The 23,685-nt window shown below is 46.2% G+C and overlaps 1 protein-coding gene across 24 annotated transcripts in view; it reads right to left on the reverse strand.

Moving 5' to 3' along the window:
• BPHL (biphenyl hydrolase like) overlaps positions 1-23,685 on the reverse strand; it is a 32,710-nt gene that overhangs the window by 3,850 nt on the left and 5,175 nt on the right. For 2 of the 24 annotated variants that reach the window (XM_074038920.1, XM_074038923.1), the window contains exons 2-8: positions 23,399-23,651; positions 22,113-22,231; positions 20,084-20,250; positions 18,305-18,458; positions 10,069-10,200; positions 7,058-7,181; positions 6,428-6,629 (exon numbers count right to left, since the gene is read on the reverse strand). In XM_074038920.1, coding sequence (XP_073895021.1) covers positions 6,506-6,629; positions 7,058-7,181; positions 10,069-10,200; positions 18,305-18,458; positions 20,084-20,089 — 540 coding nt within the window. In that variant the 5' untranslated portion in view covers positions 20,090-20,250; positions 22,113-22,231; positions 23,399-23,651 and the 3' untranslated portion in view covers positions 6,428-6,505. Of the gene's footprint in view, positions 1-6,427; positions 6,630-7,057; positions 7,182-10,068; positions 10,201-18,182; positions 18,459-20,083; positions 20,294-22,112; positions 22,232-22,328; positions 23,652-23,685 lie in introns of those variants that run through there. The other 22 variants (XM_074038926.1, XM_074038928.1, XM_005554155.5 and 19 more) reach the window with 16 other exon arrangements.

Consider the following 23,685-nt stretch of genomic DNA (forward strand, 5'->3'; position numbering starts at 1 on the left):
ATCTCACAACAAACAAACAAACAAACAAAAAGGTAATGGTGGGCCAACCACAAGCTCCTTGCTGCTGCTGAAGCTGGGGGCTGCCTGGCTGGACAGGCTCTCCTCTAGTTAGGGCTGACCAGGCATTTGGGGATGGTGGAGGCAACAGCTCACCGAGAGCTCCTTTTCGCAAATGCGACCATCTCTCAAGCAGTAGACACAAGCATTAGATGCAAAACTGCCCCGGAGGCTACCTTCTGGGCGGTGTGTCGGCTTAAAGGGGGCTGCTAGAGGACCCTCGGGCTGCTGGGTTGGTGCTTTTAAGTGGTGTGTGGAGGACAAAGCCTTTCCAAGTCTGCTGTGACTGTGGGGACCTAGTCAGGCCCTGGACTGCAGGAAAGCTTTCTTCCTCTGACAGTTGGATGTAAACTGGAGGCATCATCGCGGGAGGAAAACACTGGCTTTATGGGGCCAGGACATGTTTTGTCTAACCAGCACAGAGTCCGAACTGACAGGCTACATCCATCTCCCTGAGTCACAATTCCTCATCTGGAAAATGCGGACAGTCACAGAATCTACCCCGCAGAATCATTCTGAGGATGAAATGAGGTAGTAGATTCAACGTATGCAGCATAGGGTCTGTGGGTACGTGGGAAGCTTAACAAATGTCTGCTGTTATTTTATTAGTGTATTTGTATTGCACTTTACAATGTGCAGAATTCCTTAAGGTGTTAACCTGTGCGGCACATTAAACAATGACTGACTCAGGGGAGCACAATTAATCTACATTTGTTGGCTAACACAACACCTCCAACTGCAGGCTTCTTCTCTTAAGAGTGGTTTTAATATAATCTTAGGTAAGATTTGTCTGGAAAGGTTCAGACCACACTGTTTGAAATATTAATACAAAGGACTCAACTTGATAAGCACTGGCTAATTCTGTGTGCAGTAAATCCTGTCATGAGCCCACAAGCAGTGTCCGGAGCTGACGGTTTTCCCTTCCACCTGAGCAGCAGCTGGGAGGAGCTGAAAGCAGCACCTGGGAAGAGGAGGGCTGGGATGCCAGTGGCGGGGAACTGTCACCTGGGGCGGTAGCAGAGGAGCGGGCGAACCACTGCGTCCAGGCTGGAGGCAGTACAGAGCGGAAGCTGCAGCCCTGCCTGCCGGCAGCGTCCACCTCCCCACCAGAACCTGGCTTCACTTTTCTATGGCGCTGAAAATGAACCATTGTCACTGGTGTGAATCTTTTCCACCTAAGCCAATTCATTTCACTCCACCAAGCGGTAAGGCTCCCACTGGCCGGCCTGGGAGGACTAGGGCCGTCTCACCGCCGGCGGCCAGACCCGAACAGCCAAGGAACCTGCAGAAAGAGGTACTTCCTTCCGTTCTGTGGTTCACACAGAGGACAGGGACTGGCCACTGCACAGACATCCCAGCACACCCTGACGCCTCGCTGCCAGCACACCCTGTGTGAACCCAACACAAGGCCCAGACCTTTGTAGAGATGGCATCTCTCAGCCCTTCACCCTGTGACTGTACACTTTGTGTCAACTTGACTGGGCTACAGGGTGCCCAGATATTTGGTCAAACATTATTTCTGAGTGTGTTCATGAGGGTGTTTCTGGATGGGTTAGCATTTGAATCCATGGACTGAGTAAAGCAGAGGCCCTCCCCAGTGTGGTGGGTCTCCTCCAATCTGCGGAAAGCCTGAGTAGAACAAGAAGGCTGAGAACAGGGAATTCCTCCCACCTGGTGGCCTTCAATCTGCGATGCTGGCTTTTTCCTACCTTTGGACTCAGGCTGAAACATTGGCTCTTCCTGGGTCTCAAGCCTCCTGGCTTTCACACTAGAACCACACCATCACCTCTCCTGGCTGTCAGGCCTTCAGACTTAGACTGGTACCACACCTTTGGCTCTCCTGGGTCTCCAGCTGGCCAACTCACTCTGCAGACCTTGGGACTTGTCAGCTTTCATACTCCATGAACCAATTCCCTGTAATGAATCTCTTTCTTTCTACCTATATATACATACACACATATATGTATTGTTGGTTCTATTTCTTTGGAGAACCCAAATATGCCCATATACCTACACTAATAATGGTGTTGTCTTAGCTATTCAGGAGACTGTAATGAGCCGTGACCACACCACTGCACTCCAGCCTGGATGCCTGGATGATAGTGCAAGACCTGTCTCTTAAAAAAAAAAGAGAAGGCCAGGTGCAGTGGCTCACACCTGTAATCCCAGCAATTTGGGAGGCCGAGGCGGGCGGATCACAAGGTCAGGAGATCGAGACCATCCTGGCTAACACAGTGAAACCCTGTCTCTGCTAAAAATACAAAAAATTAGCTGGGTGTGGTGGCGGCGCCTGCAGTTCCAGCTACTCGGGAGGCTGAGGCAGGAGAATGGCATGAACCCGGGAGGCGGAGCTTGCAGTGAGCCGAGATCGCGCCACTGCACTCCAGCCTGGGTGACAGAGTGAGACTCCATCTCAAAAAAAAAAAAAAAGAAAAAGAAAAAAGGTATGAATAAGGAGCCACATGACCTCAGATAGGTGAGTGAGCAACTGGAGGGGCAGGCAGAGGCAAGGAAGCCTCACCGAGGAGCTGCCTGAGTCCTGGCCTAAGGGGTGAGCACACACCCAGGCAGGCAGAGGCAGGGCTGAGGGGTGGCGAGTGGCTGCAGGCGAGAGGCAAGGGGCTCATCATTTGCAGCCAAGTCTGACACCCAGAACCAGGCATCTGGTTCCTGAGATCCGAGCACCTCCTCAGAAGCACTGTGATGGGCTGAACTGTACCCCTCATATTGATATGCTTAGATCCTGACTCCTAGCATCTCAGAGTGTGACCTCCTTTGGGTAGGCCCGCCACCACGCCCAGCTAATTTTTTGTATTTTTAGCAGAGACAGGGTTTCACCATGTCAGCCAGGATGGTCTCGATCTCCTGACCTTGTGATCCGCCCGCCTTGGCCTCCCAAAGTGCTGGGATTACAGGTGTGAGCCACTGTGCCTGGCCTTCTTTTTTTTTTTTTTAAGAGACAGGTCTTGCGCTGGTTCATGGGTGTTTAAAGAGGTAACTAATTTGAAATGAAGTCATATGAATAGGTCCTAATCTATTACGACTGCTGTACTTATAAGAGAAAATCTGGACACAGGAGGCAGAACGGCAAAGCCTGCTGTCACCGCTGTCGTTTGAGCAGCTCTCACTGTGTGTTTCGTATCTCAGACTTCGGCGTAAGAGCTTGTTAGAGGAAGGGCTTCAATCGACTAAAAACACATGTTAAAACCACTGAGCTTGAGTGATCTCTAAGGCCTCTTTGCTTAAAATAAAAATAAGCGATTCTTATTTTTCTTCTACCACAAAGAGAGGAGAGAAAGAGAAAATTAACATAAGCTGGAGGCAGACCTGCTGAGCAACTCCACCCTTTGTTCAGCCTCCTTCTGAGGCAAGAAAGGCAGTTTGGTGTTTGCTTTACACATAATCTGTATTTCTTGGTAAAAATCTGGGAAGGGATGTCTGTGCCTTTAAGTGTTTTTTTGTTTTTTTTTTTTTTTTTTTGAGACAGGGTTTCGGCTCTTGTTGCCCAGGCTAGAGTGCAGTGGCGTGATCTTGGCTCGCTGCAACCTCTGCCTCCCAGGTTCAAGTGATTCTCTGCCTCAGCATCTTGAGTAGCTGGGATTATGGGTGCCCACCACATCTGGCTAATTTTTGTATTTCTAGTAGAGACGAGGTTTCACCATGATGGCCAGGCTGGTCTTGAACTCCTGACCTCAGGTGATCTGCCCACCTCGGCCTCCCAGAGTCCTGGGATTACAGGTGTGAGCCACCGCGCCTGGCCTGTGCCTTTAAGTTTAATTAAAAGTGTACCTGGCAGCCGGGCATGGTGGCTTGTACCTGTAATCCCAGCACTTTGGGAGGTGAGAGGATGGCTTTAACCCAGGAGTTCGAGGCTGCAGTGAGGTATGATCCCACCACTGTACCCTAGCCTGGGTGACAGAGTGAGACCCTATGTCAAAAAAACAAAAGTACCTCGCAAGGCAATGAAATATCCAGTTCACTGGAAGCTTGCTACACCAAGTTGTTTCCCTGCTGTCAGATGGCTGTCAGATGTGCACACAACACAGTCGGGTTTTGGTACTCAGGGAATCTGCCTTCGTTTTGTGGATACCAAAATAAACCAACCACATTCTAGGTAGGCTCATGCCCAACATAAAGGGCTCTTACAGCAGAGGAAGGTAATAAGTAGAAAATACAAGCCAGTTTTCTTCTCGGCTCACTGCAAGCTCTGCCTCCTGGGTTCACGTCATTCTCCTGCCTCAGCCTCCTGAGTAGCTGGGACCACAGGCGCCTGCCACCACCATGCCCGGGTAATTTTTTGTATTTTTAGTAGAAACGGGGTGTCACCATGTTAGCCAGGATGGTCTCGATCTCCTGACCTCGTGATCCACCTGCCTTGGCCTCCCAAAGTGCTGGGATTACAGGCGTGAGCCACCGCGCCCGGCGCTACAATCCAGTTTTCGACAGTCATTGCTAATAACACTTTATACTCCACCTATTTCCTCCACAGAATATTGCTTTAAGAAAGTGATCTTCCATAAAATAGTCTACCAAAACAATTAATATCTGCATAGTAAGGGTGGTTTTCTCCTATACTGATGTATTCTGTTGCTAGGAGATGGGCTTAAATTAAACTTTAATTCCTAAATTAAACGTTCTTGTAGACTGACTTTAATTGAACCTGGCTGTTTAAGGGCACATACCACATTTACTATGTATGTCACTGTGAAAAACCTGTCATTTCTGAAGCTGGAAGACAATTAACCAGGTCACCTGGTATCTTATTCTGGGCACGTTACCATCGTACATATTAAGAGAGAAGTGGCAGCTGTACTATGGTGGAAAAGCACCATATTAGGAGAAAAATCTAAGATTCATTATTTACTAGCTATGCAGCCTTGAAAGATTGCTTAACATCTCTCAGCCGTGATTTCTCACCTGTAAAATGGGTAATTTTTTTCATAAGTGTGTCACAAACTATAACTAGATACTATGTAAAAAATACCTTTAAAAATATTAAGTGCTATATGGAGACACCACTTTGCACACTGCAAACACACACAATCAAAAGCACAAAAACTGAGATTGCACAAAAAACTTTTACAGGCTGGGCGTGGTGGTTCATGCCTGTAATCCCAGCACTTCGGGAGCCCGAGGCAGGCGGATCATGAGGTCAGGAGATCGAGACCATCCTGGCTAACACAGTGAAACCATGTCTCTACTAAAAATGCAAAAATTAGCTGGGCGTGGTGGCACACACCTGTAATCCCAGCTACTCAGGAGGCTGAGGCAGGAGAATCACTTGAACCTGGGAGGGGTTGCAGTGAGCCAAGATTATGCCATTGCACTTCAGCCTGGGCAACAAGAGCGAAACTCCACCTCAACAAAAAAAAAAAAAAAAAACTTTTGCAAGGATTAATAAGAAAGTATACTATTGGAATTTTGTACCATGACCATGACTTAGTATTATAATTTTGTAAAGTCTAGTTTGAAAATACCTTTTATTGCCTACTAAATACATTTATTTTTATTTATTTATTTATTTATTTATTTCTGAGACGGAGTCTCACTGTGTCACCCAGGCTGGAATGTAGTGGCATAATCTTGGCTCACTGCAACCTCTGCCTCCCAGGTTCAAGTGATTCTCCTGACTCAGCTTCCTGAGTAGCTGGGATTACAGGCGCCTGCCACCATGCCCGGCTAATTTTTGTATTTTTAGTAGAGATGGGGTTTTGCCACGTTGGCCAGGCTGGTTTTGAACTCCTGGCCTCAAGTGAACCGCCCACGTCAGCCTCCCAAAGTGCTGGAATTACAGGTGTGAGCCACTGTGCCCAGCCCCTACTATATCAATTTAAAAACTCCAAGTGAGGCGTGGTCGCTCACGCCTGTAATCCCAGCACTTTGAAGGCCAAGACAGGCAGATCACGAGGTCAGGAGTTTGAGACAAGCCTGGCTAACATAGCAAAAACCGTTACAACTAAAAATACAAAAAATTAGCTGGGCGTGGTGGCGGACACCTGTAATCCCACCTACTTGGGAGGCTGAGGTGGTAGAATCGCTTGAACCCGGGAGGCGGAGGTTGCAGTTAGCCGAGATCACGCCACTGCACTCCAGCCCAGGCGACAGTGCGAGACTCTAGCTCCAAAAAAAATAAATAACTTCTCCACTAAACCTCTTTGTCCACCCACAAAATAATCCTGCCTAACTCCCACCTTTGCTCTTCACTGACTCTACGCTCTCACCACATGAATTATTTGTTATACAGGCTCATGTGCATTTTTGATTCATGGTTGAAGTGGCATAGGAGGAATGTGTGGAATAAAGAGATGCCTTTTAACTTAAAAAATGCTAAATGGATATAGCATTATCCATTATGGATATAGAGATTATAAAGGTTTATGGTAATTGTATTTTATTATGGAACAGAAACTTTTTATCCTCATTTACAAATTCTCTGAGAAATCCGTTGTTAAATATACCACAGAACAGAGTGATAAGGAAGCAGTGGAGCTGTTTCTGTGCCTGCTTTCCCGGCTGGCCGGAGGGCTTTCGGGACAGGGAACACTACCATTAGCCGTGCTGAGTGGCGCTGCCTGTCAGCAGACATCAGAAATTTGGTTTAACAGATTTTTTTAAATTGGGTGGTCAGTGCTTTCATAATGATAAAAAACTAAACTGAAAATTCCTAAATTGTGTGAAATTATTTCGGTTAATACTGATGGAAATAAACCTGAACTATTACCAAGTGACAGGACTTAGCACCTATGAGCATGTCTGCCACTCATAAAAGTAAGAGCTGACTAGCTGAGCGTGCCTTTCCTTCCGGTTATCAATCACCCACAGTTCAGGGCTTCTGTCCTCCGTGGTCCCCTAAATAAAGCGGTGCTACTGACTGCACTGGCAAACGGGGGGCCGTGTACTCTAAAACTCCAACTCCTCTTGGTTCTTTTCCTTCCAGTAGCTCTGCCCATTGACTCCGAGGCTCTGTGGGGGGGAGCGTGAAGGTGGTGACAGGACTTACCGTGAGCCTTTCACGTGCTCATGAATGAAGTTGGCATGAAACCGCGGGACCAGAGGATCCTTCTCACCGTGCACAATCAAGGTGGGGCACTGGACCTGGGGCAGCAGGTGCCGGCAGATGTTACCTGAAGGATACAAAGCACAAGAAATCTGCTTTAGTGCAACCAATCTACGCTGTCAGAGGAAGCAAAGCTCGGCGCGCCCTGCCCCTCCTTGGCCCTCAGTTTGCCTATCTGTAAAAACCGTGGTTTGGATTTGACCATGCCTGGGATCCCTTCCAGCTCTAACATTCTTTGGATTCCCTTTTCTGATTCTGTTTCTTGTTTGTTTGCCTGTTTCTGAGTTCTACTAGTAAATAAGCAGCCTGATTTAAATTCACATAAAATAGTAGGAAAATCAAATAAACACCCCACCACTATATTCCACAGTGGCAGTTCCCAATGTGAAAACAGGGGTAGGTGCTGGACACCTGTAGAGCTTTTCCCTGGAAATCACATGTCAGATGAGTGTAGGGGCCCCGGCCAGTCCTCAAAGCATATGAGCCTCACAATGAATTCATTATACAACTTGCACATCACTGATGCCTTATCACTGATGCTTCTGTGACACTCCTGACTGACATCCTTTGGAGAGACTGTAAGGACTCACCCCCATTTATGAGAACTTTCCGGAGGCAATGATGGACAGCCTGGGCCCTAGTCCCTGTACTGCAGTTTCCTGCCTCTGTGAGACTGTGGTGGCCCCTTAACCACTGGGAGCTTCAGCCACAAACAGGAACAATCCTAGTTCCCGGGGCCTGTCGTGGGGCTAACAGGAGAGCTGCTTCTACGGTTCGGGCATCCCTAAGCTAGCTCTTTGCTTCTCCTCCCTCCCTTCTCCGTGTGTGTCAAGAAGAAGATGCTGCAGCTCTGAGAAGGCTGGGAGCTGCCCCCACAATGCAGTGCTGCCCTGCCTTGCCCTGGGCCTTTCCCTCCTCTTCAGTGGGAAGTCCCCGCCTGCTAAGTGAGAAAGGGACCCGGTGACTAGGGAAATACTTCTCCAGGTCTCTGACACTTCCCTCTCCTGTCCCGAGATGACACACACTGGCCAACTGCTTCATCATGTGATGATCAAAGTCAATATTCCTGAGTGCTCACTTTGTACCAGGAACTGTTTACACAATTTCATATCTGTTAAACCCAGTAGTTACATGTTTTAACTCATTCAGCATATAAAAATGTTTGTCTGTTAAGTACTTTTGTAATAACAGTAACGCCAACCTTTCATTAGGCACTTACTCTGTCTTTGATCCTGCACCAAAGCTGAACAGATCATATCTCATTTAATCCCTACAACAGCTTTTCCAGGTCACAGACAGGAAACTGAAGCTTCAAGAAGCGAAGTTACCTGCCCAGATCCATTCTAATAGCAAGCCAGGGGCACAGCCAGAATGCACACTCCGGCCCATCACACGCCAGAGCCGTGCAATGAATCCCTGTGCTATACCAAGCATCCACAAACCTGAGAGGACAGTGAGGAAAACAGGGCTCCTACCAAATTAGCCAGCACAGAAGGGGGACAGAGCATGAGGGCCTCGCTGTGAGAGAGTTTATACACTGCTGCAGCCTCTGTATCAAGAACGTATTTTTGAATTGCTGATTTAACCCTATTTCCACCTTTAAATCTTCCTATCTTTTCACTACTCTCTTAATAAAATATAAAAGTTTACATTTTACAAATGTGCCCTCTTTAATGGAGAACTGTCTCAAACATTGCTTTATGGCATTTATTTTTTGTTTTCAGAGCAGAGATTTCCAGGGCCTGTTTCCACGGGAGGATACTGCATCTGAACAGGAGCATTATAAGGCATATATTTGATATATTTGCTGCTTTCAACTCAAACCAGAAGAGTAACATTTCCAAACGTCCTTTTCATTGTGAAAGTTCTGGCAGATGACTCACGCAGGAAATGATTACCTAATAGATCAAATTGGTCCTTCAATCACAACCATTTTGTAACAATGCACTCCAAGATTAGATCTCAGCTACTGTTTTCTCAGCAATTAAAAAAGAAAAAGAAAAATGATATTATAAACATAAATAGCTGTATGAAAATAAACTATAATTCAGAATTTCTCTTAAAGATGTCAATTCTTACTTTAACTGGAAATCTTGGTAATTTTTCAGATAAAGAATAGGAGGCTAGGTGTGGTGGCTCAGGCCTGTAATCCCAGCACTTGTGGGGGGCCAAGGTGGGCAGATCACGAGATCAGGAGATCAAGACCATCCTGGCCAACATGCTGAAACCCTGTCTCTACTGAAATACAAAAAAAATTGCCTGCATGGTGGTGCATGCCTGTAGTCCCAGCTACTTGGGAGGCTGAGGCAGGGGAATCGCTTGAACCCGGGAGGCAGAGATTGCAGTGAGCTGAGATCATGCCACTGCATTCCAGCCTGGCGACACAGTGAGACTACATCTCAAAAAAAAAAAAAAAAAAAAAAAAAAGAATAGGAGATATTTGTTCATAGTTAAGGTCATATCACTTAGTTCTAAAGATGGGAAAAAATTATATTTTCTTCCTCATATTAACTCCATTGAGATTAAAGATTAACAGTGTCCTTGTGGGGTGACACATCTAAAAGTGTAAAAAGGAAAAAATATTGTACATATTGTGGTCTATTTATTTTCGAATGACTCATTCTGGAATTAGAAAATAGAAACTGTTCAAGGCTTCTGGGTAATTATTTTGTCATCACACACACACCAAGGATAAGAAGGAAAAGAGAACAGTCTGCTATTAAAGACTCAACAATGTGAACCTTTGGACGTGCAGCCCTATCTCTACGTTAAGCCAGATTGACTACACAAGAACTGGCACAGTACACAGTAACTAGTATTCTCTGTTCTGTTCACACATGAGCGTGTGAGGGCGATGGGCAGATTCATGAATCACTGAGCAATTCTGGAACACTGGGGAGGAACTCGCGCACCCTCTATAACAGGCAGAGAGCCCTTCGAGCCCAGTAACCTACCATCTGGGAGATGTTTAAACTGTCTTATGCCATCCACCCACTTTTCACAGGTTCTGGCAAAGTAGTCATACCCATAGAGGGCTTCTAGAGGCTTTCTTGTTCTCTCACTCCATTTAGAAACATCTCGGATGCCTGAAAAACAGAAGTGTAGGCAAAGAAACATTTAGTTTCATACTGAAGTATTGTCTTTAAGTATTCCGAGCAAGAGCCACTTCTGAGCCCATGCGCTCACTGCCTCGTCTGCTGGAATGCCTCCCTCCCTCCCTCTGCTCGGGTTTAGCCCTGGTTGCTGCTTTGCAGTGCCTTCTGGACCCATGACTGAGTGCCTGCCTCCCACTAGGACCTGGTGCAGTGGAAGGGACTTTGCTTTGCTCCTCACTGTACCCCAGGGCCTCCCACAAAACAGGCCCACAAATCAGTGCTTACCAAGTGAATGAAATTAAGAGCTGCACTTACTGCTCTCCTTTAAAGAAACAAGATAAAAGAAAATATGACCCTAACAGGGTCACCTGAGTAAGAGCGACAATATTTGCAAAAGAGGAGTTTCTTCTGCATTGCATTTGTATGGACATTGAAAAATGCACACAAAGTATTCATTCTAACTTCTGCTACTGAAGAAATATGGGTGTAAAAGGCTAAGAACCAAACTTCAAACTATATTGTAGATGATTCATTAGTAGGGAAGAATAGCTAAAAACAACCCTTAACATGAACCAACAAATACGATTCCTTAGGCCAATCTTGTCCATATTTCTTTAAATACACTGTGGTAAGTAAAGATTCTAATGTTCTTGGGCATATTAAATGTTGCTTACTGAGAGCTACATGTTACCCATGGAAGAAATATAACACTAATGGCATGAACTCATATGAACACAATACGTACAGGGTCCCGGACAACGTCAGGCGCCTGGCAGGCACTCACCGTGTGCTTAGTGAATTCAAATCACCAAATAGAGGAAAAACTGCTATTGACAATCACAACTCCCTTCCGAGGAGGGAGGACCCCCCATTATAGGCCAGTGCCTGGTGCCTGCCTTTGCTTCTGCTAATTGGCTTAAAAATTCAGAGGTAGGCCCCGCGTGAGTTGAAGATAAAGGCTGAAGAGGATGAACTGCTCTGCACAAGAATGAAAAGACTTGAGTGAGGTACTAGAGACAGGGTGAAGAGGTGGGGAGAAGATGTGGGAAGAAGAAAACGTTTGGGGGTGGGGGTAAGGGAGAGAGAAGCAAGACAGTGTGAAGATGGCTAGTAAAACGGCCCCGCACAAGTTTCTGCTTGTGGCTGTATGGCAGACCGCACCCTCTGAAAGGCCTTTTTCCAGGGGAATAACTAGATCTTTAACAAAACAGAATTTTGTGGCATTGCTGAAGTTGCCGTGTTAATGGAAACCAGGGTGTGAGCGTGTGTGTGTGTGTGCGCGTGAGTGTGCGTGAGTGTGAGTGTGCGTGAGTGTGTGTGTGTGCATGAGTGTGAGTGTGTGAGTGAGTGTGCGTGTGTGAGTGTGCGTGTGAGTGTGTGCGTGCGTGTGTGCGTGCGTGTGCGTGAGTGTGCGTGTGTGTGAGTGAGCGTGAGTGTGTGCGTGTGTGTGAGTGTGCGTGAGTGTGCGTGTGTGCGTTGAGTGTGAGTGTGCGTGAGTGTGTGCGTGTGTGTGTGCGTGTGTGTGCGTGTGTGTGTGACTGTGCGTGTGTGTGAGTGTGCGTGTGTGTGTGAGTGTGCGTGTGTGAGCGTGAGTGTGCGTGTGTGTGTCTGCACATGAGAAAGAGAACCCTGAAAATACAGCAAAGGAAGTAAGCCAGCTCCCAAGGCAGGCCTGCCCTGGGTGGAGATGCAGTGTTCACGGGCAGGCTGGGGGCCCAACCTGAGACTCCTGGATTAAGCTGAGCTAAAAATGGCCCCAACCTGGTATGATCCTGTAGTTCCCAAGAGCAGCAAATGCAAATCTTCTCGGAAGGAAAGCGCTCTCGATGTATGCTCACCGTTTTGTTTGTTTTCAGATTAAGAGTAAGCAAATATTAGCTCCTAACCAAAGGTCACGAAACAAACAGGATTTTTATAAAGTTGATGGAAAAACTAGAAAATTGGAAGAGACATCTAAAGAAATGATGCAGAACACCATGCAGACACAAGATGAAGAGATACGGAAGACGGAAAGACGAGGTCTACAAAAGTCCACTCGTCTCAGAAGAGAATAAGGAGAATGAACGAGATGCCTACTTGAAGAAATAATGGGTGGGAGTATTTTTCAAAATGAATCAAAGAATCCACAAACAAAAATGCAATGTATTCCAAACAGGATAAGTAAAATGAAATCTGCACTTGGACAGAATATATTAAAACAGCAATATACCAAAGGTAAGGAGAAAATGTGAAAAACAGCCAAAGAGTTAAGACACATCACTCCAAAGCAGGAACCATGTAGACGGACAGGAAACATCTCAACAGCAACGATGGGAGGCAGAAGACTGCAGAATGGGGGAGACGATGATTTTCCGCTTCCATTTCCACACTCAGCTAAACAGACTTGCAGAAAAGGTGGGTGAAAGAAAAGACACTTGTTGGTAAAAACTCAGTTGACCATTAACAGGCTGCCCTTAAATAACTTCTAAAAATAACTTCAGGAAGAAGAGAAGATAAATGCGTTTAGAAGGAACATTTGTGAGGAAAGAACAGGTGAGTAAACAGGCAAACATGTTGGTGGATCTAAAACCAAACAAAATCAGTCAAACCAATGAGAAAATAAAACATTGTGAGGCCGGGCGTGGTGGCTCACACCTGTAATCCCAGCACCTCGGAAGGCTGAGGTGGGTGGATCACTTAAGTCCAGGAGTTTGAGACCAGCCTGGGCAATGTGGCGGAACCCCATATCTACAAAAAATACACAAATTAGCCAGGTGTGGTGGCACACGCCTGTAGTGCCAGCTACTTGGGAGGCTGAGGCAGAAGGATAGTCTGATGTTGAGCAGGTTGCAGTGAGCTGAGATGGTGCCACTGCACTCCAGCTGGGGCAACAGTGTGAGACCCTGTCTCAAAAAAAAAAAAAAAAAAAAAAAAAATGAAAAGGAAAGAAAAGAAAAAGAAAAAGGAAAGAAAAATAAAACATTGTGGCATTTCATTAAGTACTTCTGTCCATAAAAAGGCAAGCCACCCACTGTGAAAGGGTGTTTGCAACACAGTTACCCTAAAAGGGGTTATGAATTAGGATCAGAATATTTTCTTAAAACTGCACAGCAGCAACACTGGGATAACATGTTCTGGTGCTGAGTTGGGTGGAGAGTCGGGGGTTGTTTCATTGTTACATTTCATACGTATACCTAAACATACTGTATTGCACGTATCAATTATTACATAAAAAACTTTTAGCCAATAAAAATACATGAATAGATATAATACAGAAGAAACTCAAATGGTGGATAAACACAGATTTTCAATCTTATTAGAAATACGAAATGCAAATTAAGACCCCAATAAGATAATATCTGACACCCATTTGATTGGCCAGTGAATTAAGAAGTCTGAGAATTTCAAGTTTTTGTTGAAGAGGTAAAAGTTAAGGAATCTCATCTATTGCTGGTGGAAGTGTAAATTTATTTTGCTGGAAAATAATTTGTCACTTGTAATGCAGTATATCTGTGCACAACACTCAGCAATTGCACTCATGGACTTAGACCCTGGGGAGATACTGTTGCTCCTACAGCCAGGAGACAGGTACAAGCGCCAGCTGTCCGTCTGCAGCAGAGTGGCCTGTGTGCTCACACGGGCAACGGAGAGGGTGTGGCAGCGGTGAGGGCTTCCTAGAGGATGGAGTGGTTGGGCCATTCTGGGAGAAGGGAAGTCAGCAAACAAGTGAAGGAGTGGGAAGGGAGCGGGAAGGGCCCACACAAGGAGGCAGGAGCCCGCCACCTGCTGCAGGGGGCCAGGTGGTCTCGGATGGCTGGACACTGGTGGTTGGGAGGGGAAAGTGGGGGGAGGGGACATGGAGAGGCAGAGGCCGGGCCACTCATTCTGTGAGCAAAGTGAAGGAGCCTGAACTTTATCACGAAAGTCGTGGGGAGTCCTGGAAGGCTTAAAGTAAGATACCATGAGATGCACATATTGCTGAATTGCTCTCGGAGCATCATGGAAGGCAGACTGGTAGGAGGCAAAGACCTGGACCGGTTGGAGAGGCACAGAATCAGCCCAGGTGGGATCAACGAGGCTGGCGGGAGCCTGGTGGTGGGGGGGGAGGGCAAGATGGGTCCACTCAGAGCCCAGCAGAGGAGCGGAGTGGGCTGCAGGCTGCAGTGCGGGGCATGTGGTCTGGAGGGTTTCCTCACTTTTGTGAGCCCCTGTTTTTTACCTGATAAGCAGGCTGAGTATCAGAGATCTTACAGGGATAACACACGGTTATAGACTTTAGCTCATGGCAGGCACTCAATAAATAGTAATTAAAATACTATTTTGAGGGAGAAAGTATATTCCGATAAGTATTATTTATAAAGACAAGAAATGTAGCAGAAGGGACAGGCCTAGAGGGAAGATCATGAATACGGTATTAGACAGACTGAATTTAAAGTATGTATGAGACAACCAGATAAGAAAATTGAATAAAAAGTTGAATAAGGCAACATAGTGAGAATTTAACTCTTTTTCTTTCCTTTCTTTTTCTTTTTTTGTTGGGACAGGGTCTTGCCTCTGTCACCCAAGCTACAGTGCAGTGGTGCAATCACAGATCGCTGCAGCCTCAACCTCCCCGGATCAGGTGATCCTCCACCTCAGCCTCCCAAATGGCTGGGACTACAGGCACATGCCACCATGCCTGGCTAATTTTTGTATTTTTTGTAGACACGGGGTCTTGCTATGTTGCCCAGGCTGGTCTTGAACTCCTGGGCTCAAGTGATCCTCCCGCCTCAGCCTCCCAAAGTGCTGGGACTACAGGTGTGAGCCACCACACCCAGTGAGAACTTGTCTCTTAAAAAAAACAACAAGTCGACTATGTGGGGTTTGGGAGTTAGGTGAAGCAAGGAGCTGAGTGAAGCTACTCAGGTGTGAGGGTGAGAGGGGAGCAGAGCACCGAGGGTGATGCCTGGAGGACCCCAACACTGTGGCCCACGTGGGGGAGCAGGCACGTGTCAGCCAGGGAACAGCCTGAGAGAGGAGGGGAAGTCGGGAGAAGACGGTGGCAAGAATTTCCAGACAGAGAAAGCTTCAAGAAGCGGGGCGTGACCGATGGCGCACACATCATAAGCACGTTCCCAAACGCTGCAGAATGAACAAGGAGCCAAGAGGAGGTGAATGGTGGGGGATTGGTTATTGCAGCAGACTGGCGGGCCACAGCCATCCTGACACAAGTTAGGAGAGAATGGGGGATGAGAAAGAAAGGGTGGCCAGGAGGGGAAGTAGACAGATGTCAGAGAGTAAAGAGTGCATGCTACTGAGAGACTCTTGCTTTCATAAAGAAAGGAAAGTCAGAGCAACTGCACGTGGTGAGTTCCCACTGCAGTGACCGAGGCAAGGGACTGAGTGACGACAGTGTCCAGGATGAAGGGCCGTGACACAGGCATGTGCAATGTGTGGCAGGGTCCAGGAGGGAGAGCACTGCCAGGTATCAGGGCTCCAGGATGCCTTCCCAGACGCTGAGCCCCAAGGAGCTGTGTCGGGGTGAATACGCCCTGGCAGAGGATGTGGCTGAGGGGAAGGCTGGTGTGAGGTGGCACAGCAGCAGTTCCAAAGGCGAAGAGGCATGAGGGGGTAGCTTGTTCCGGGAATGGCCGTTTATTCCATGTGGGAGAGGCACCGGAAGGATGAGGAGAAAGGGGAGATGGGAGAATGCCCAGTGAGGGGCTGGCGGGAGGGGCCAGCCAATCGGCACAGACTTTGCTGGATAGTGAAGGATTTTAAGTCCTCTAGTAGAATTAAGTGATTCGATTTTTGCCTTACAAAGGAAACTCTCCTACGGAGGACAAACTATCATAAGAAGTTAGCGGCCTAAACCAGGAGAATGGGGGGGAGAAAGAGAGGTGAGGATGACCAGAGGGGTAGTATGCACGTGGTGACAACAGAAAGCATCACAGTTCAATGAACAGGGCAAGGTGGGCAAATGAAGAGGGCAGAAGAGGACTCTGCCCTCTGCCCTCGAGGGATGCGTCTGGGGCTCTACCTGGATGCCAGGTCATCTGCAGGCCATGAACTGAGATAGAGATTATGGGAAAGAACAAGTGGGCAGCGGTCAGTGAGAAGAATTTCAGTAGAGGGGGCCAGAATGGGCCAGAGAGGGAGATGGGGCAGAATGGACTAAAGAAGGAAGGAGAGGAGGATCCCTAGAAGCAGGGAACGCAGGTGGCTCTCTCCATAAGTTTGTGGGAAAGAATAAAGAATGGGAAGATAGCAAATACAGGTAGGAGTGGCAACTTTCTGGAGGAAGAATTGTGCCCACTTTTGCAGGCTGAGAGGACTGACCCAGTGGAGAGAATTCAAGGACACAGGAGAGGGAGGAAGAACTCAAGGCAGCCTGTCCTAGAGGCCGCGGGAGGAGACAGATCCGTAACAGAGCGGAATGGCTTACTCTGCACAAGACGGACACCAGGCAGCAGCACAGACAGGACTGGCAACCACATCAGACTCACCGTAAAAGCTTCATATTCATTTAAAACACAGAAAGACTGTGAAGAACTACGATTCTACAATAGAACACTGCCACTAAGTAGCTTACTTCAAAGTCATGTGAATTGCAGGAGAGCTGAAAAACACTAGACTTCTGATATTCTAGTGAAGAGATCTGTACACCTTTTATGTAAAGGGCCAGAGTAAATGCACATTGTAGGTTCTGCTGACCAGAAACAAAATCAGAGACATTATGCAGATACTCACACACGAGGAGAGAAAATACCTGACACACCTAGTCCTACGTGTCTGGGGCAGGCCATCTGGGATCCACTAGATCACACTTGGGACAAAAGCTAGTGGCCTGAGGAAGAGGGTCCTGGTGGGCCACGCTGGCAGGTGGGGGTAGTAAGGTAATGCAGCTCAGGTTTACTTCTTGTCCCAGCAACCCCTAGATCCTGGTGCACACTTCGCTCCTCCCAAGAGCCTGGTCATCTCAATGTGGGCAGCTTGCTGGAGGCTAAGCAACTCCTGAGCTGCTGACTGAAATTCCATGACTAGTCACCCCTGTGTAGTGACCACCAGTGCAGGTCTGGGGCAGCAATGCTGGGTGATAAAGGGATACCCCAGCTTGGTCTCTGTGATTCACAGCACTAGCCGCCTTGATTGGTACATGGGCTGCACAAAAGTGGGAGGCAGGCTAGGTGTAACGCACAGGCTACAGTTCGCTGGCCCCTATTCCAGTGCCCGTAAAAACCTCAGGCTGGGGGCGGTGGCTCATGCCGGTAATCCCAACACTTTGGGAGGCCAAGGTCGGGAGTTCGAGACCAGCCTGACCAACATGGAGAAACACCGTCTCTACTAAAAAATACAAAATTAGCCAGACGTGGTGGTGCATGCCTGTAATCCCGGCTACTTAGGAGGCTGAGGCAGAAGAATCGCTTGAACCCAGGAGGAAGAGGTTGCAGTGAGCTGAGATCACGCCATTGCACTCCAGCCTGGGCAACAAGAGCGAAACTCCATCTCAAAAAAACCAAAACCAAAACAAAAAAAACTCAAAGACAGGCTTGAAGGACAACCTTAAAGCATGCAAACAGCACAGAAATTATTTTAAAAGGTTTCATATTTGAATACAGTGATTCTTTTCCACACTCAACATTATTTTCTTTCCTCCCCCATCTCTGTCTCTCTCACTCCTGTCACCCAGGCAAAAGTGCAGTGGCACAGTCATGGCTTACTGCAGCCTCGACTTCCTGGGCTCAAGAGATCCTTCTGCCTTGGGCTCCCAAAGTGCTGGGATTACAGGCATGAGCCACTGTGCCTGGCCTCACATTATTTTCAATGAGGTTATCGATAACACTTCACACCACCCCCTCCTTCCTTAAAGTTCATTATCAGTAGTAGTCAATGGAAATAGTGATTTTCCTGAGCCTTTTCCTGAGCCATGAAGTTTCACTCCTGGAAATAGAAAGCTTTAAAACTCAGACTGGTTAAATTGCATTACTTTTCTGAGAACTCGTTATTATTCCTACCTGAGAGTTGAGAACTAGAAGCAGAAGAGATATGACTTGTCAACATATCTCACAACAAGAGATGAGATGCGGAGAGAGGGGAAGGATCTGCTGTCCCAGCATCTCCACTTCGCAGAACCTACCCTCGTATATCATGCTGTCTTCGTCGGTGACGTAGGCATTGGCGCCCCAGATCACCATCTTGTGGATGTAAGACGGATATTTTGCAGCGGCAATGAGTGCGGTTATGCCCCCATCACTCCACCCCAGCAGAGAAACCTTCTTAAACTTCAGCGCCTACGATCATACGATAAAACGCATAGCACAAGTTATTGCTCCTGTCTGTTAAAAGAAACTGAGTCACTAATTATCAGAATCAATACAGGTGTGGGTCTGGAGTAACAATTAGTCAGAAAAGAAAAATCCTAGAGTCCACCATTTGATGACATCATGTTTTCTCTTAATTAGTTTTAGTGGAAATTGTCAAAAAACCTGAGTATATGGTATGGGTTTGAATTAGGAGGGAACTACATCTTCTGGTTGGATAAAAAGCTCAAGGAACTAGAATCAATGGAGACCAACTACTTAGATACGACAAATATAGCGTGCATGTGTATGTGTGAGCGCATATGCATGCCTGAGCAAGGACCTTGAGAACAGTTCCATAGATCAGAGAGGGGACCCTGAGCTCTGCTGGATGAAGTGAAGCAGGGTATCTGGTAAAGCAACTGTGGGAAGAACTGGCAAGAGCCAGGCTGTCAGAGAACAGTGTCATGGGGAGGTTATGTGAGCCCGCGGGTGAATCAGCCAGGGTCTGCACATGTGTTTGGCAGGGAAAATGGACAAAGATTACATCTTAGAGGGGCTGCCAAGAAGAAAGAATAGAATGACTGGAAAATTAAAGGTAAAGAATTAATATTAGTCCAAGATATTTGCTGCCTGGACCATAAAATGGTGTAACTACTCTGGCACTATCCTGTAAAATGAACATCTGGAACTTCTATCACCTAGCAAATTGTCTCCTGAATTTGTATGAAATTCTCCCACATGTGCCAGGAGCTCAGTCCAGAATGTCCACAACAATACTGTTCATAGTAGCAAAAAAATGAAAATGGCCAGGAGCAACAGAATATTCACTGCCTGCTATTTATAACAGCAGAAAAAGACAACTTAAAAATTAAGTCAATTATCTACTATTAGAAAACTGGTGAAATAGGCCAGGTATGGTGGCTCATGCCTGTAATCCCAGCACTTCGGGAGGCTGAGGTGGGTGGATCAGGAGGTCAGGAGATTGAGACCATCCTGGCTAACACGATGAAACTCTGTCTCTACTAAAAATACAAAAATTAGCTGGGCGTAGTGGCGTGTGTCTGTAATCCCAGCTACTTGGGAGGCTAAGGCAAGACAATCGCTTGAACCCGGGAGGCAGAGGTTGCAGTAAGCCAAGATCACGCCACTGCACTCCAGCCTGGGTGACAGAGCAAGACTCTGTCTCAAAAAAAAGAAAGAAAATCGGTGAAATAAGATACAGTACATCCATACAATGGAATAATATGTGCCTATCATACAACTAGTATAAATGCATATTGATTGACATGAAAGTTATTTCCTTGAAAAATTGTTCAATAAAAATAGTAAGTTGGAAAAACGTTAGGTATAGTACGATGGCATCAATATGAAACTGCGTTTGTGATAGAATAAGACTGGCCAGAAAGCAGAGCCGCTGAGACTTGGTAGTGTCTCTGGAGAGCTGGACTGTGGACTATTCCCACTTTCTTCTTTATACCTATTTGAACTCTGAGTTTTCTATAGCAATCACATGGTATTATTTTGTAGAAAGATATAACAACAAGATTTAAACAAAATAAATGAACACAGGCCCAGCCACCCTTCCTCCCCTAGCCCTTCCCTAAGAGACCCACCTTCATCAAATCAACAGCATCTTTTGCATCCCTTTCAAAAAAGTCTGCTGGGAAATCGCGATCTGGGGGCCTGGAATGTCCATAGCCTCGAGGATCCCAGGCGACCACTGTGAAGAGCTTCTTATTGAGGTTCTTGAGCTGAGGTCCAAAATCTGTCTCTCCACTTCCTAAAAACAGCCACTTGGTTACCCTCAGGTGATCGCTTATCACCTGTCAAACACATTACAGTGAACACAGAAGCAATAACAATCTTAAAGCAAAGTAACTAATTTCTACTCAAAGCGGTCAGAATATAATCAGGAAAGCAGCCTTGCAATGACTTAATCCATCTACTCAAAGAAAGGAGGCAGGCTAGTCGGGTGCGCCTGTAATCCTAGCACTTTGGGAGGCTGAGGTGGGCGGACTGCCTGAGCTCAGGAGTTCGACACCGGCCTGGGTTTCTACTAAAATACAAAACAAACAAACAAACAAAACAAACTAGCCAGGTGTGGCGGTGTGCATCTATAGTCCCAGTCACTCAGGAGGCTGAAGCAGGAGAATTGCTTGAACCCGGGAGGTGGAGGTTGCAGTGAGCCGAGATCCTGCCACTGCACTCCAGCCTGATCACAGAGCAAGACAGTCTCCAAAAAAAAAAAAAAAAGGAGGCGGGCTTCCTTTCCCGGCGGAGCGCAGGCCCGCTCCGACCTCCCCCTGGTGGCTATTTCGAGAAGGACAGAGGCCCTGGGTCTTCCTTTGGTTCTGTATTATTTCAGCACTTTCGAAACCTCTTTGGCTTAATCTTCCTTTCCTAAAGAAAAGAATTAATGAAACTGTATAGAAATTAATTTACAGATATGCTTCTGGTTTCTCTTTTCTTCTTAAAACAATGACTTACACATGAGAGGGATCTCTATAATATCTGCAAGCAAATTTATGAGATTTGGTCCAAGTTATTCAAAGTAGAATTCTAAAATTCCAGATTTAATTTTTTTTTTTACTAAGCTAAGGTGAATAGCCTAAAGATTTTATTTTGTAGTTATATTTAAAAACCAGAAAAACTAAATGAAAACACTGGAATGCAGAAGAGGTGTGGAGGAAAAAAACCAAATCAGTTTCATCAGAAGAGTATGAAACAGCCTATGCTAAAAGCCGAATTCTATTAGTGGGCCTGCAGGGAGCTTGGCCTGCTAGTCCACAGCCCACCACATGTCACTGTAAGTGTGGTGTGTTCACACCTAGTGTGCACAGTGCAGAAGGCCACTCTCACAGAGCCCAGTCCAGGGGCAAGTCAGCATTGTATCAGTGAAGTCTGCTGATTTCTGAGGACTTCTATCTCAGGCCACAAATGACTACTAACCACTTTGCCTGATAAACTATATTAGAAAATGTCTTTCACGGTGGTGCAGGATCATTTAACAACGTGAAGGCCTATCATTTTTCCTGGCAAGATATATCTTTCTCGAGATCAAGTAAATCATCAGAAAATTCAAGCCAAAACCAAATGAATGGATCTCCAGCCCACATCTGCTGCTGTGGCCCCTGAGCCTTCTCTTCTGCCTCTGACCTGGAGGGTTCTGGCGAGGGAAATACCCTGAAGGAGGGGCAGGAGGTGAGAAGATGGGAAAAAAGAACAGTCTAAAAGACCAATTTCAGAAACAAGAAGGCATTTGCTCCTGGCACACACGTACACATTTGAAGACCAGTGCCAAGAATATAAAACTTTAAAAAGCGTTTAGGGAATATATGTACCTAGTTATCAGCATGTGACACCTGAGAGGCTTGTGGGGAGGGGAACTGGGTGCTGAGGATCGGACAGGAGAGAGAATCTCCTCTGGTCCATTTTTTTTTATGTTGGAATCATGCTAATATTTTACATAAACAAAAATTAAATTGGGGACAGGCACAGTGGCTCACGCCTGTAATCCCAGCATTTTGGGAGGCCGGGGCAAGTGGATCACCTGAGGTCAGCAGCTTGAGACCAGCCAGGGCAACATGGTGAAACCTCATCTCTACTAAAAATACAAAATTAGCCAGGCGTGGTGGCACACACCTGTACTCCCAGCTACTCGGGAGGCTGAGGCAGAAGAATCGCTTGAACCTGGGAGGTAGAGGTTGTGGTGAACCGAGATCGTGCCACTGCCTCCAGCCTGGGCAACAGAGTGAGACTCCCTTTCAAAAAAAAAAAATTAAATTGATAAGTTTTTAGCACCTGGACAATGACTGCAACACTGAAATAATGGAAAGCTAAGATGGGAAATGCTTTTACAGATAACTTTAGCTCCACATCAGCCATGAAAGTCAATGTCCTCATTCATCAGCTTAAGGCAAACAAAGGTGCCCAGCACCATTTGGACGCATGCGCCTCGCTAGCTGCAGCCGTGCACAGTCCGCTGAGGCTCAGTCAAGTGGAACTTTTTCAGCACTTTACTTTTCGAAAGAAGCAAATCACAAAGAAATAAGTACAGTCAGCCTTCCTATCCACGGGTTCCACATCTGTGGATTCAACCAACCTCAGAACAAAAATATCTGGGGAAAGAAATGGATGGTTGGGTCTGTACTGAACATGTACAGGGTTTCTTCCTTGTCATTATTCCCTAAACAATCCGAGATAACAATTATTTACACGGCATTTACACTGCATGAGATATGGTAAGTAATCTAGAGATGACTTAAAGTATACAGGAGGACATGTAGCTTCCATGCAAATACTGCGCTATTCTATATCAGGGACTTGAGGACCCTCAGATTTTGGGATCTGAGGGCTTCCTGGAACCAATCCCCCATCGATACTGAGATTAAATATTAGGATTATTTTACCAAATCAAAAATAAAGCAACAATAGTAATGCCCTTAAAACCAGATTTGGGATATCCTGGAATCACTGGAAATTTTTCCCTTGAACTTTCTACATCTGAACTCTAGTTATGAAAATGAGACTAAAATCCAGTAGGTTTTATTATGGCCCATATATCGAGAGAGGGTAATATGCCAATCTAACTCTGATTTCTAACAAGATTTAAACTGAGTTTTTTTTCTTACCTCTTATTTTAACTGAATATATTATCAACCACAACAAGTGACCAATCCACCCTAGTTTTAGCACTGAAAGTCCCACATCCTGGAAAATCCCCCCATGCCAGGCAAACTAGGATGACTGATTACCCACTCACCTTCTTCCTTTATCTACACCTTCTTCCCACACCCCTTTCCTTGACCCCTGTCACCCTCCCAAATTATGGGCAACTGTGATTTCATAGTGTACTTGCACAGGAAAACTGGGTACTTTACTAAAGGAATAAAAAATTCAATTCTGAACAGCAGTAGAAAGTTACCTACCTTTCTAAGTCATTTAAGTTTGATTGTAGCAAATATTAAAACATTTCAGAAAAGCACTAAAACTAATCATCAACATTTGGCATCTAGTATTGTGAATGCATCATAGATTTTACAGCATGCAAAAGCATTCCATTAAAAAGTGTCCAGACCCAACATCCCAGGAAGTAGCAGGACTGCATGACCTCCCTCTCCAGTCTGCTGATAATGCAGTTGAACGCCATTCACAGCCACTTTGGCAGAGGTTACCGAGGTTCTAGAAGAGAAAAAACCCATCCCCACAGGGGGAA

This window comes from Macaca fascicularis, chromosome 4 (genome assembly GCF_037993035.2).
Source record: "Macaca fascicularis isolate 582-1 chromosome 4, T2T-MFA8v1.1".
NCBI lineage: Eukaryota > Metazoa > Chordata > Mammalia > Primates > Cercopithecidae > Macaca > Macaca fascicularis.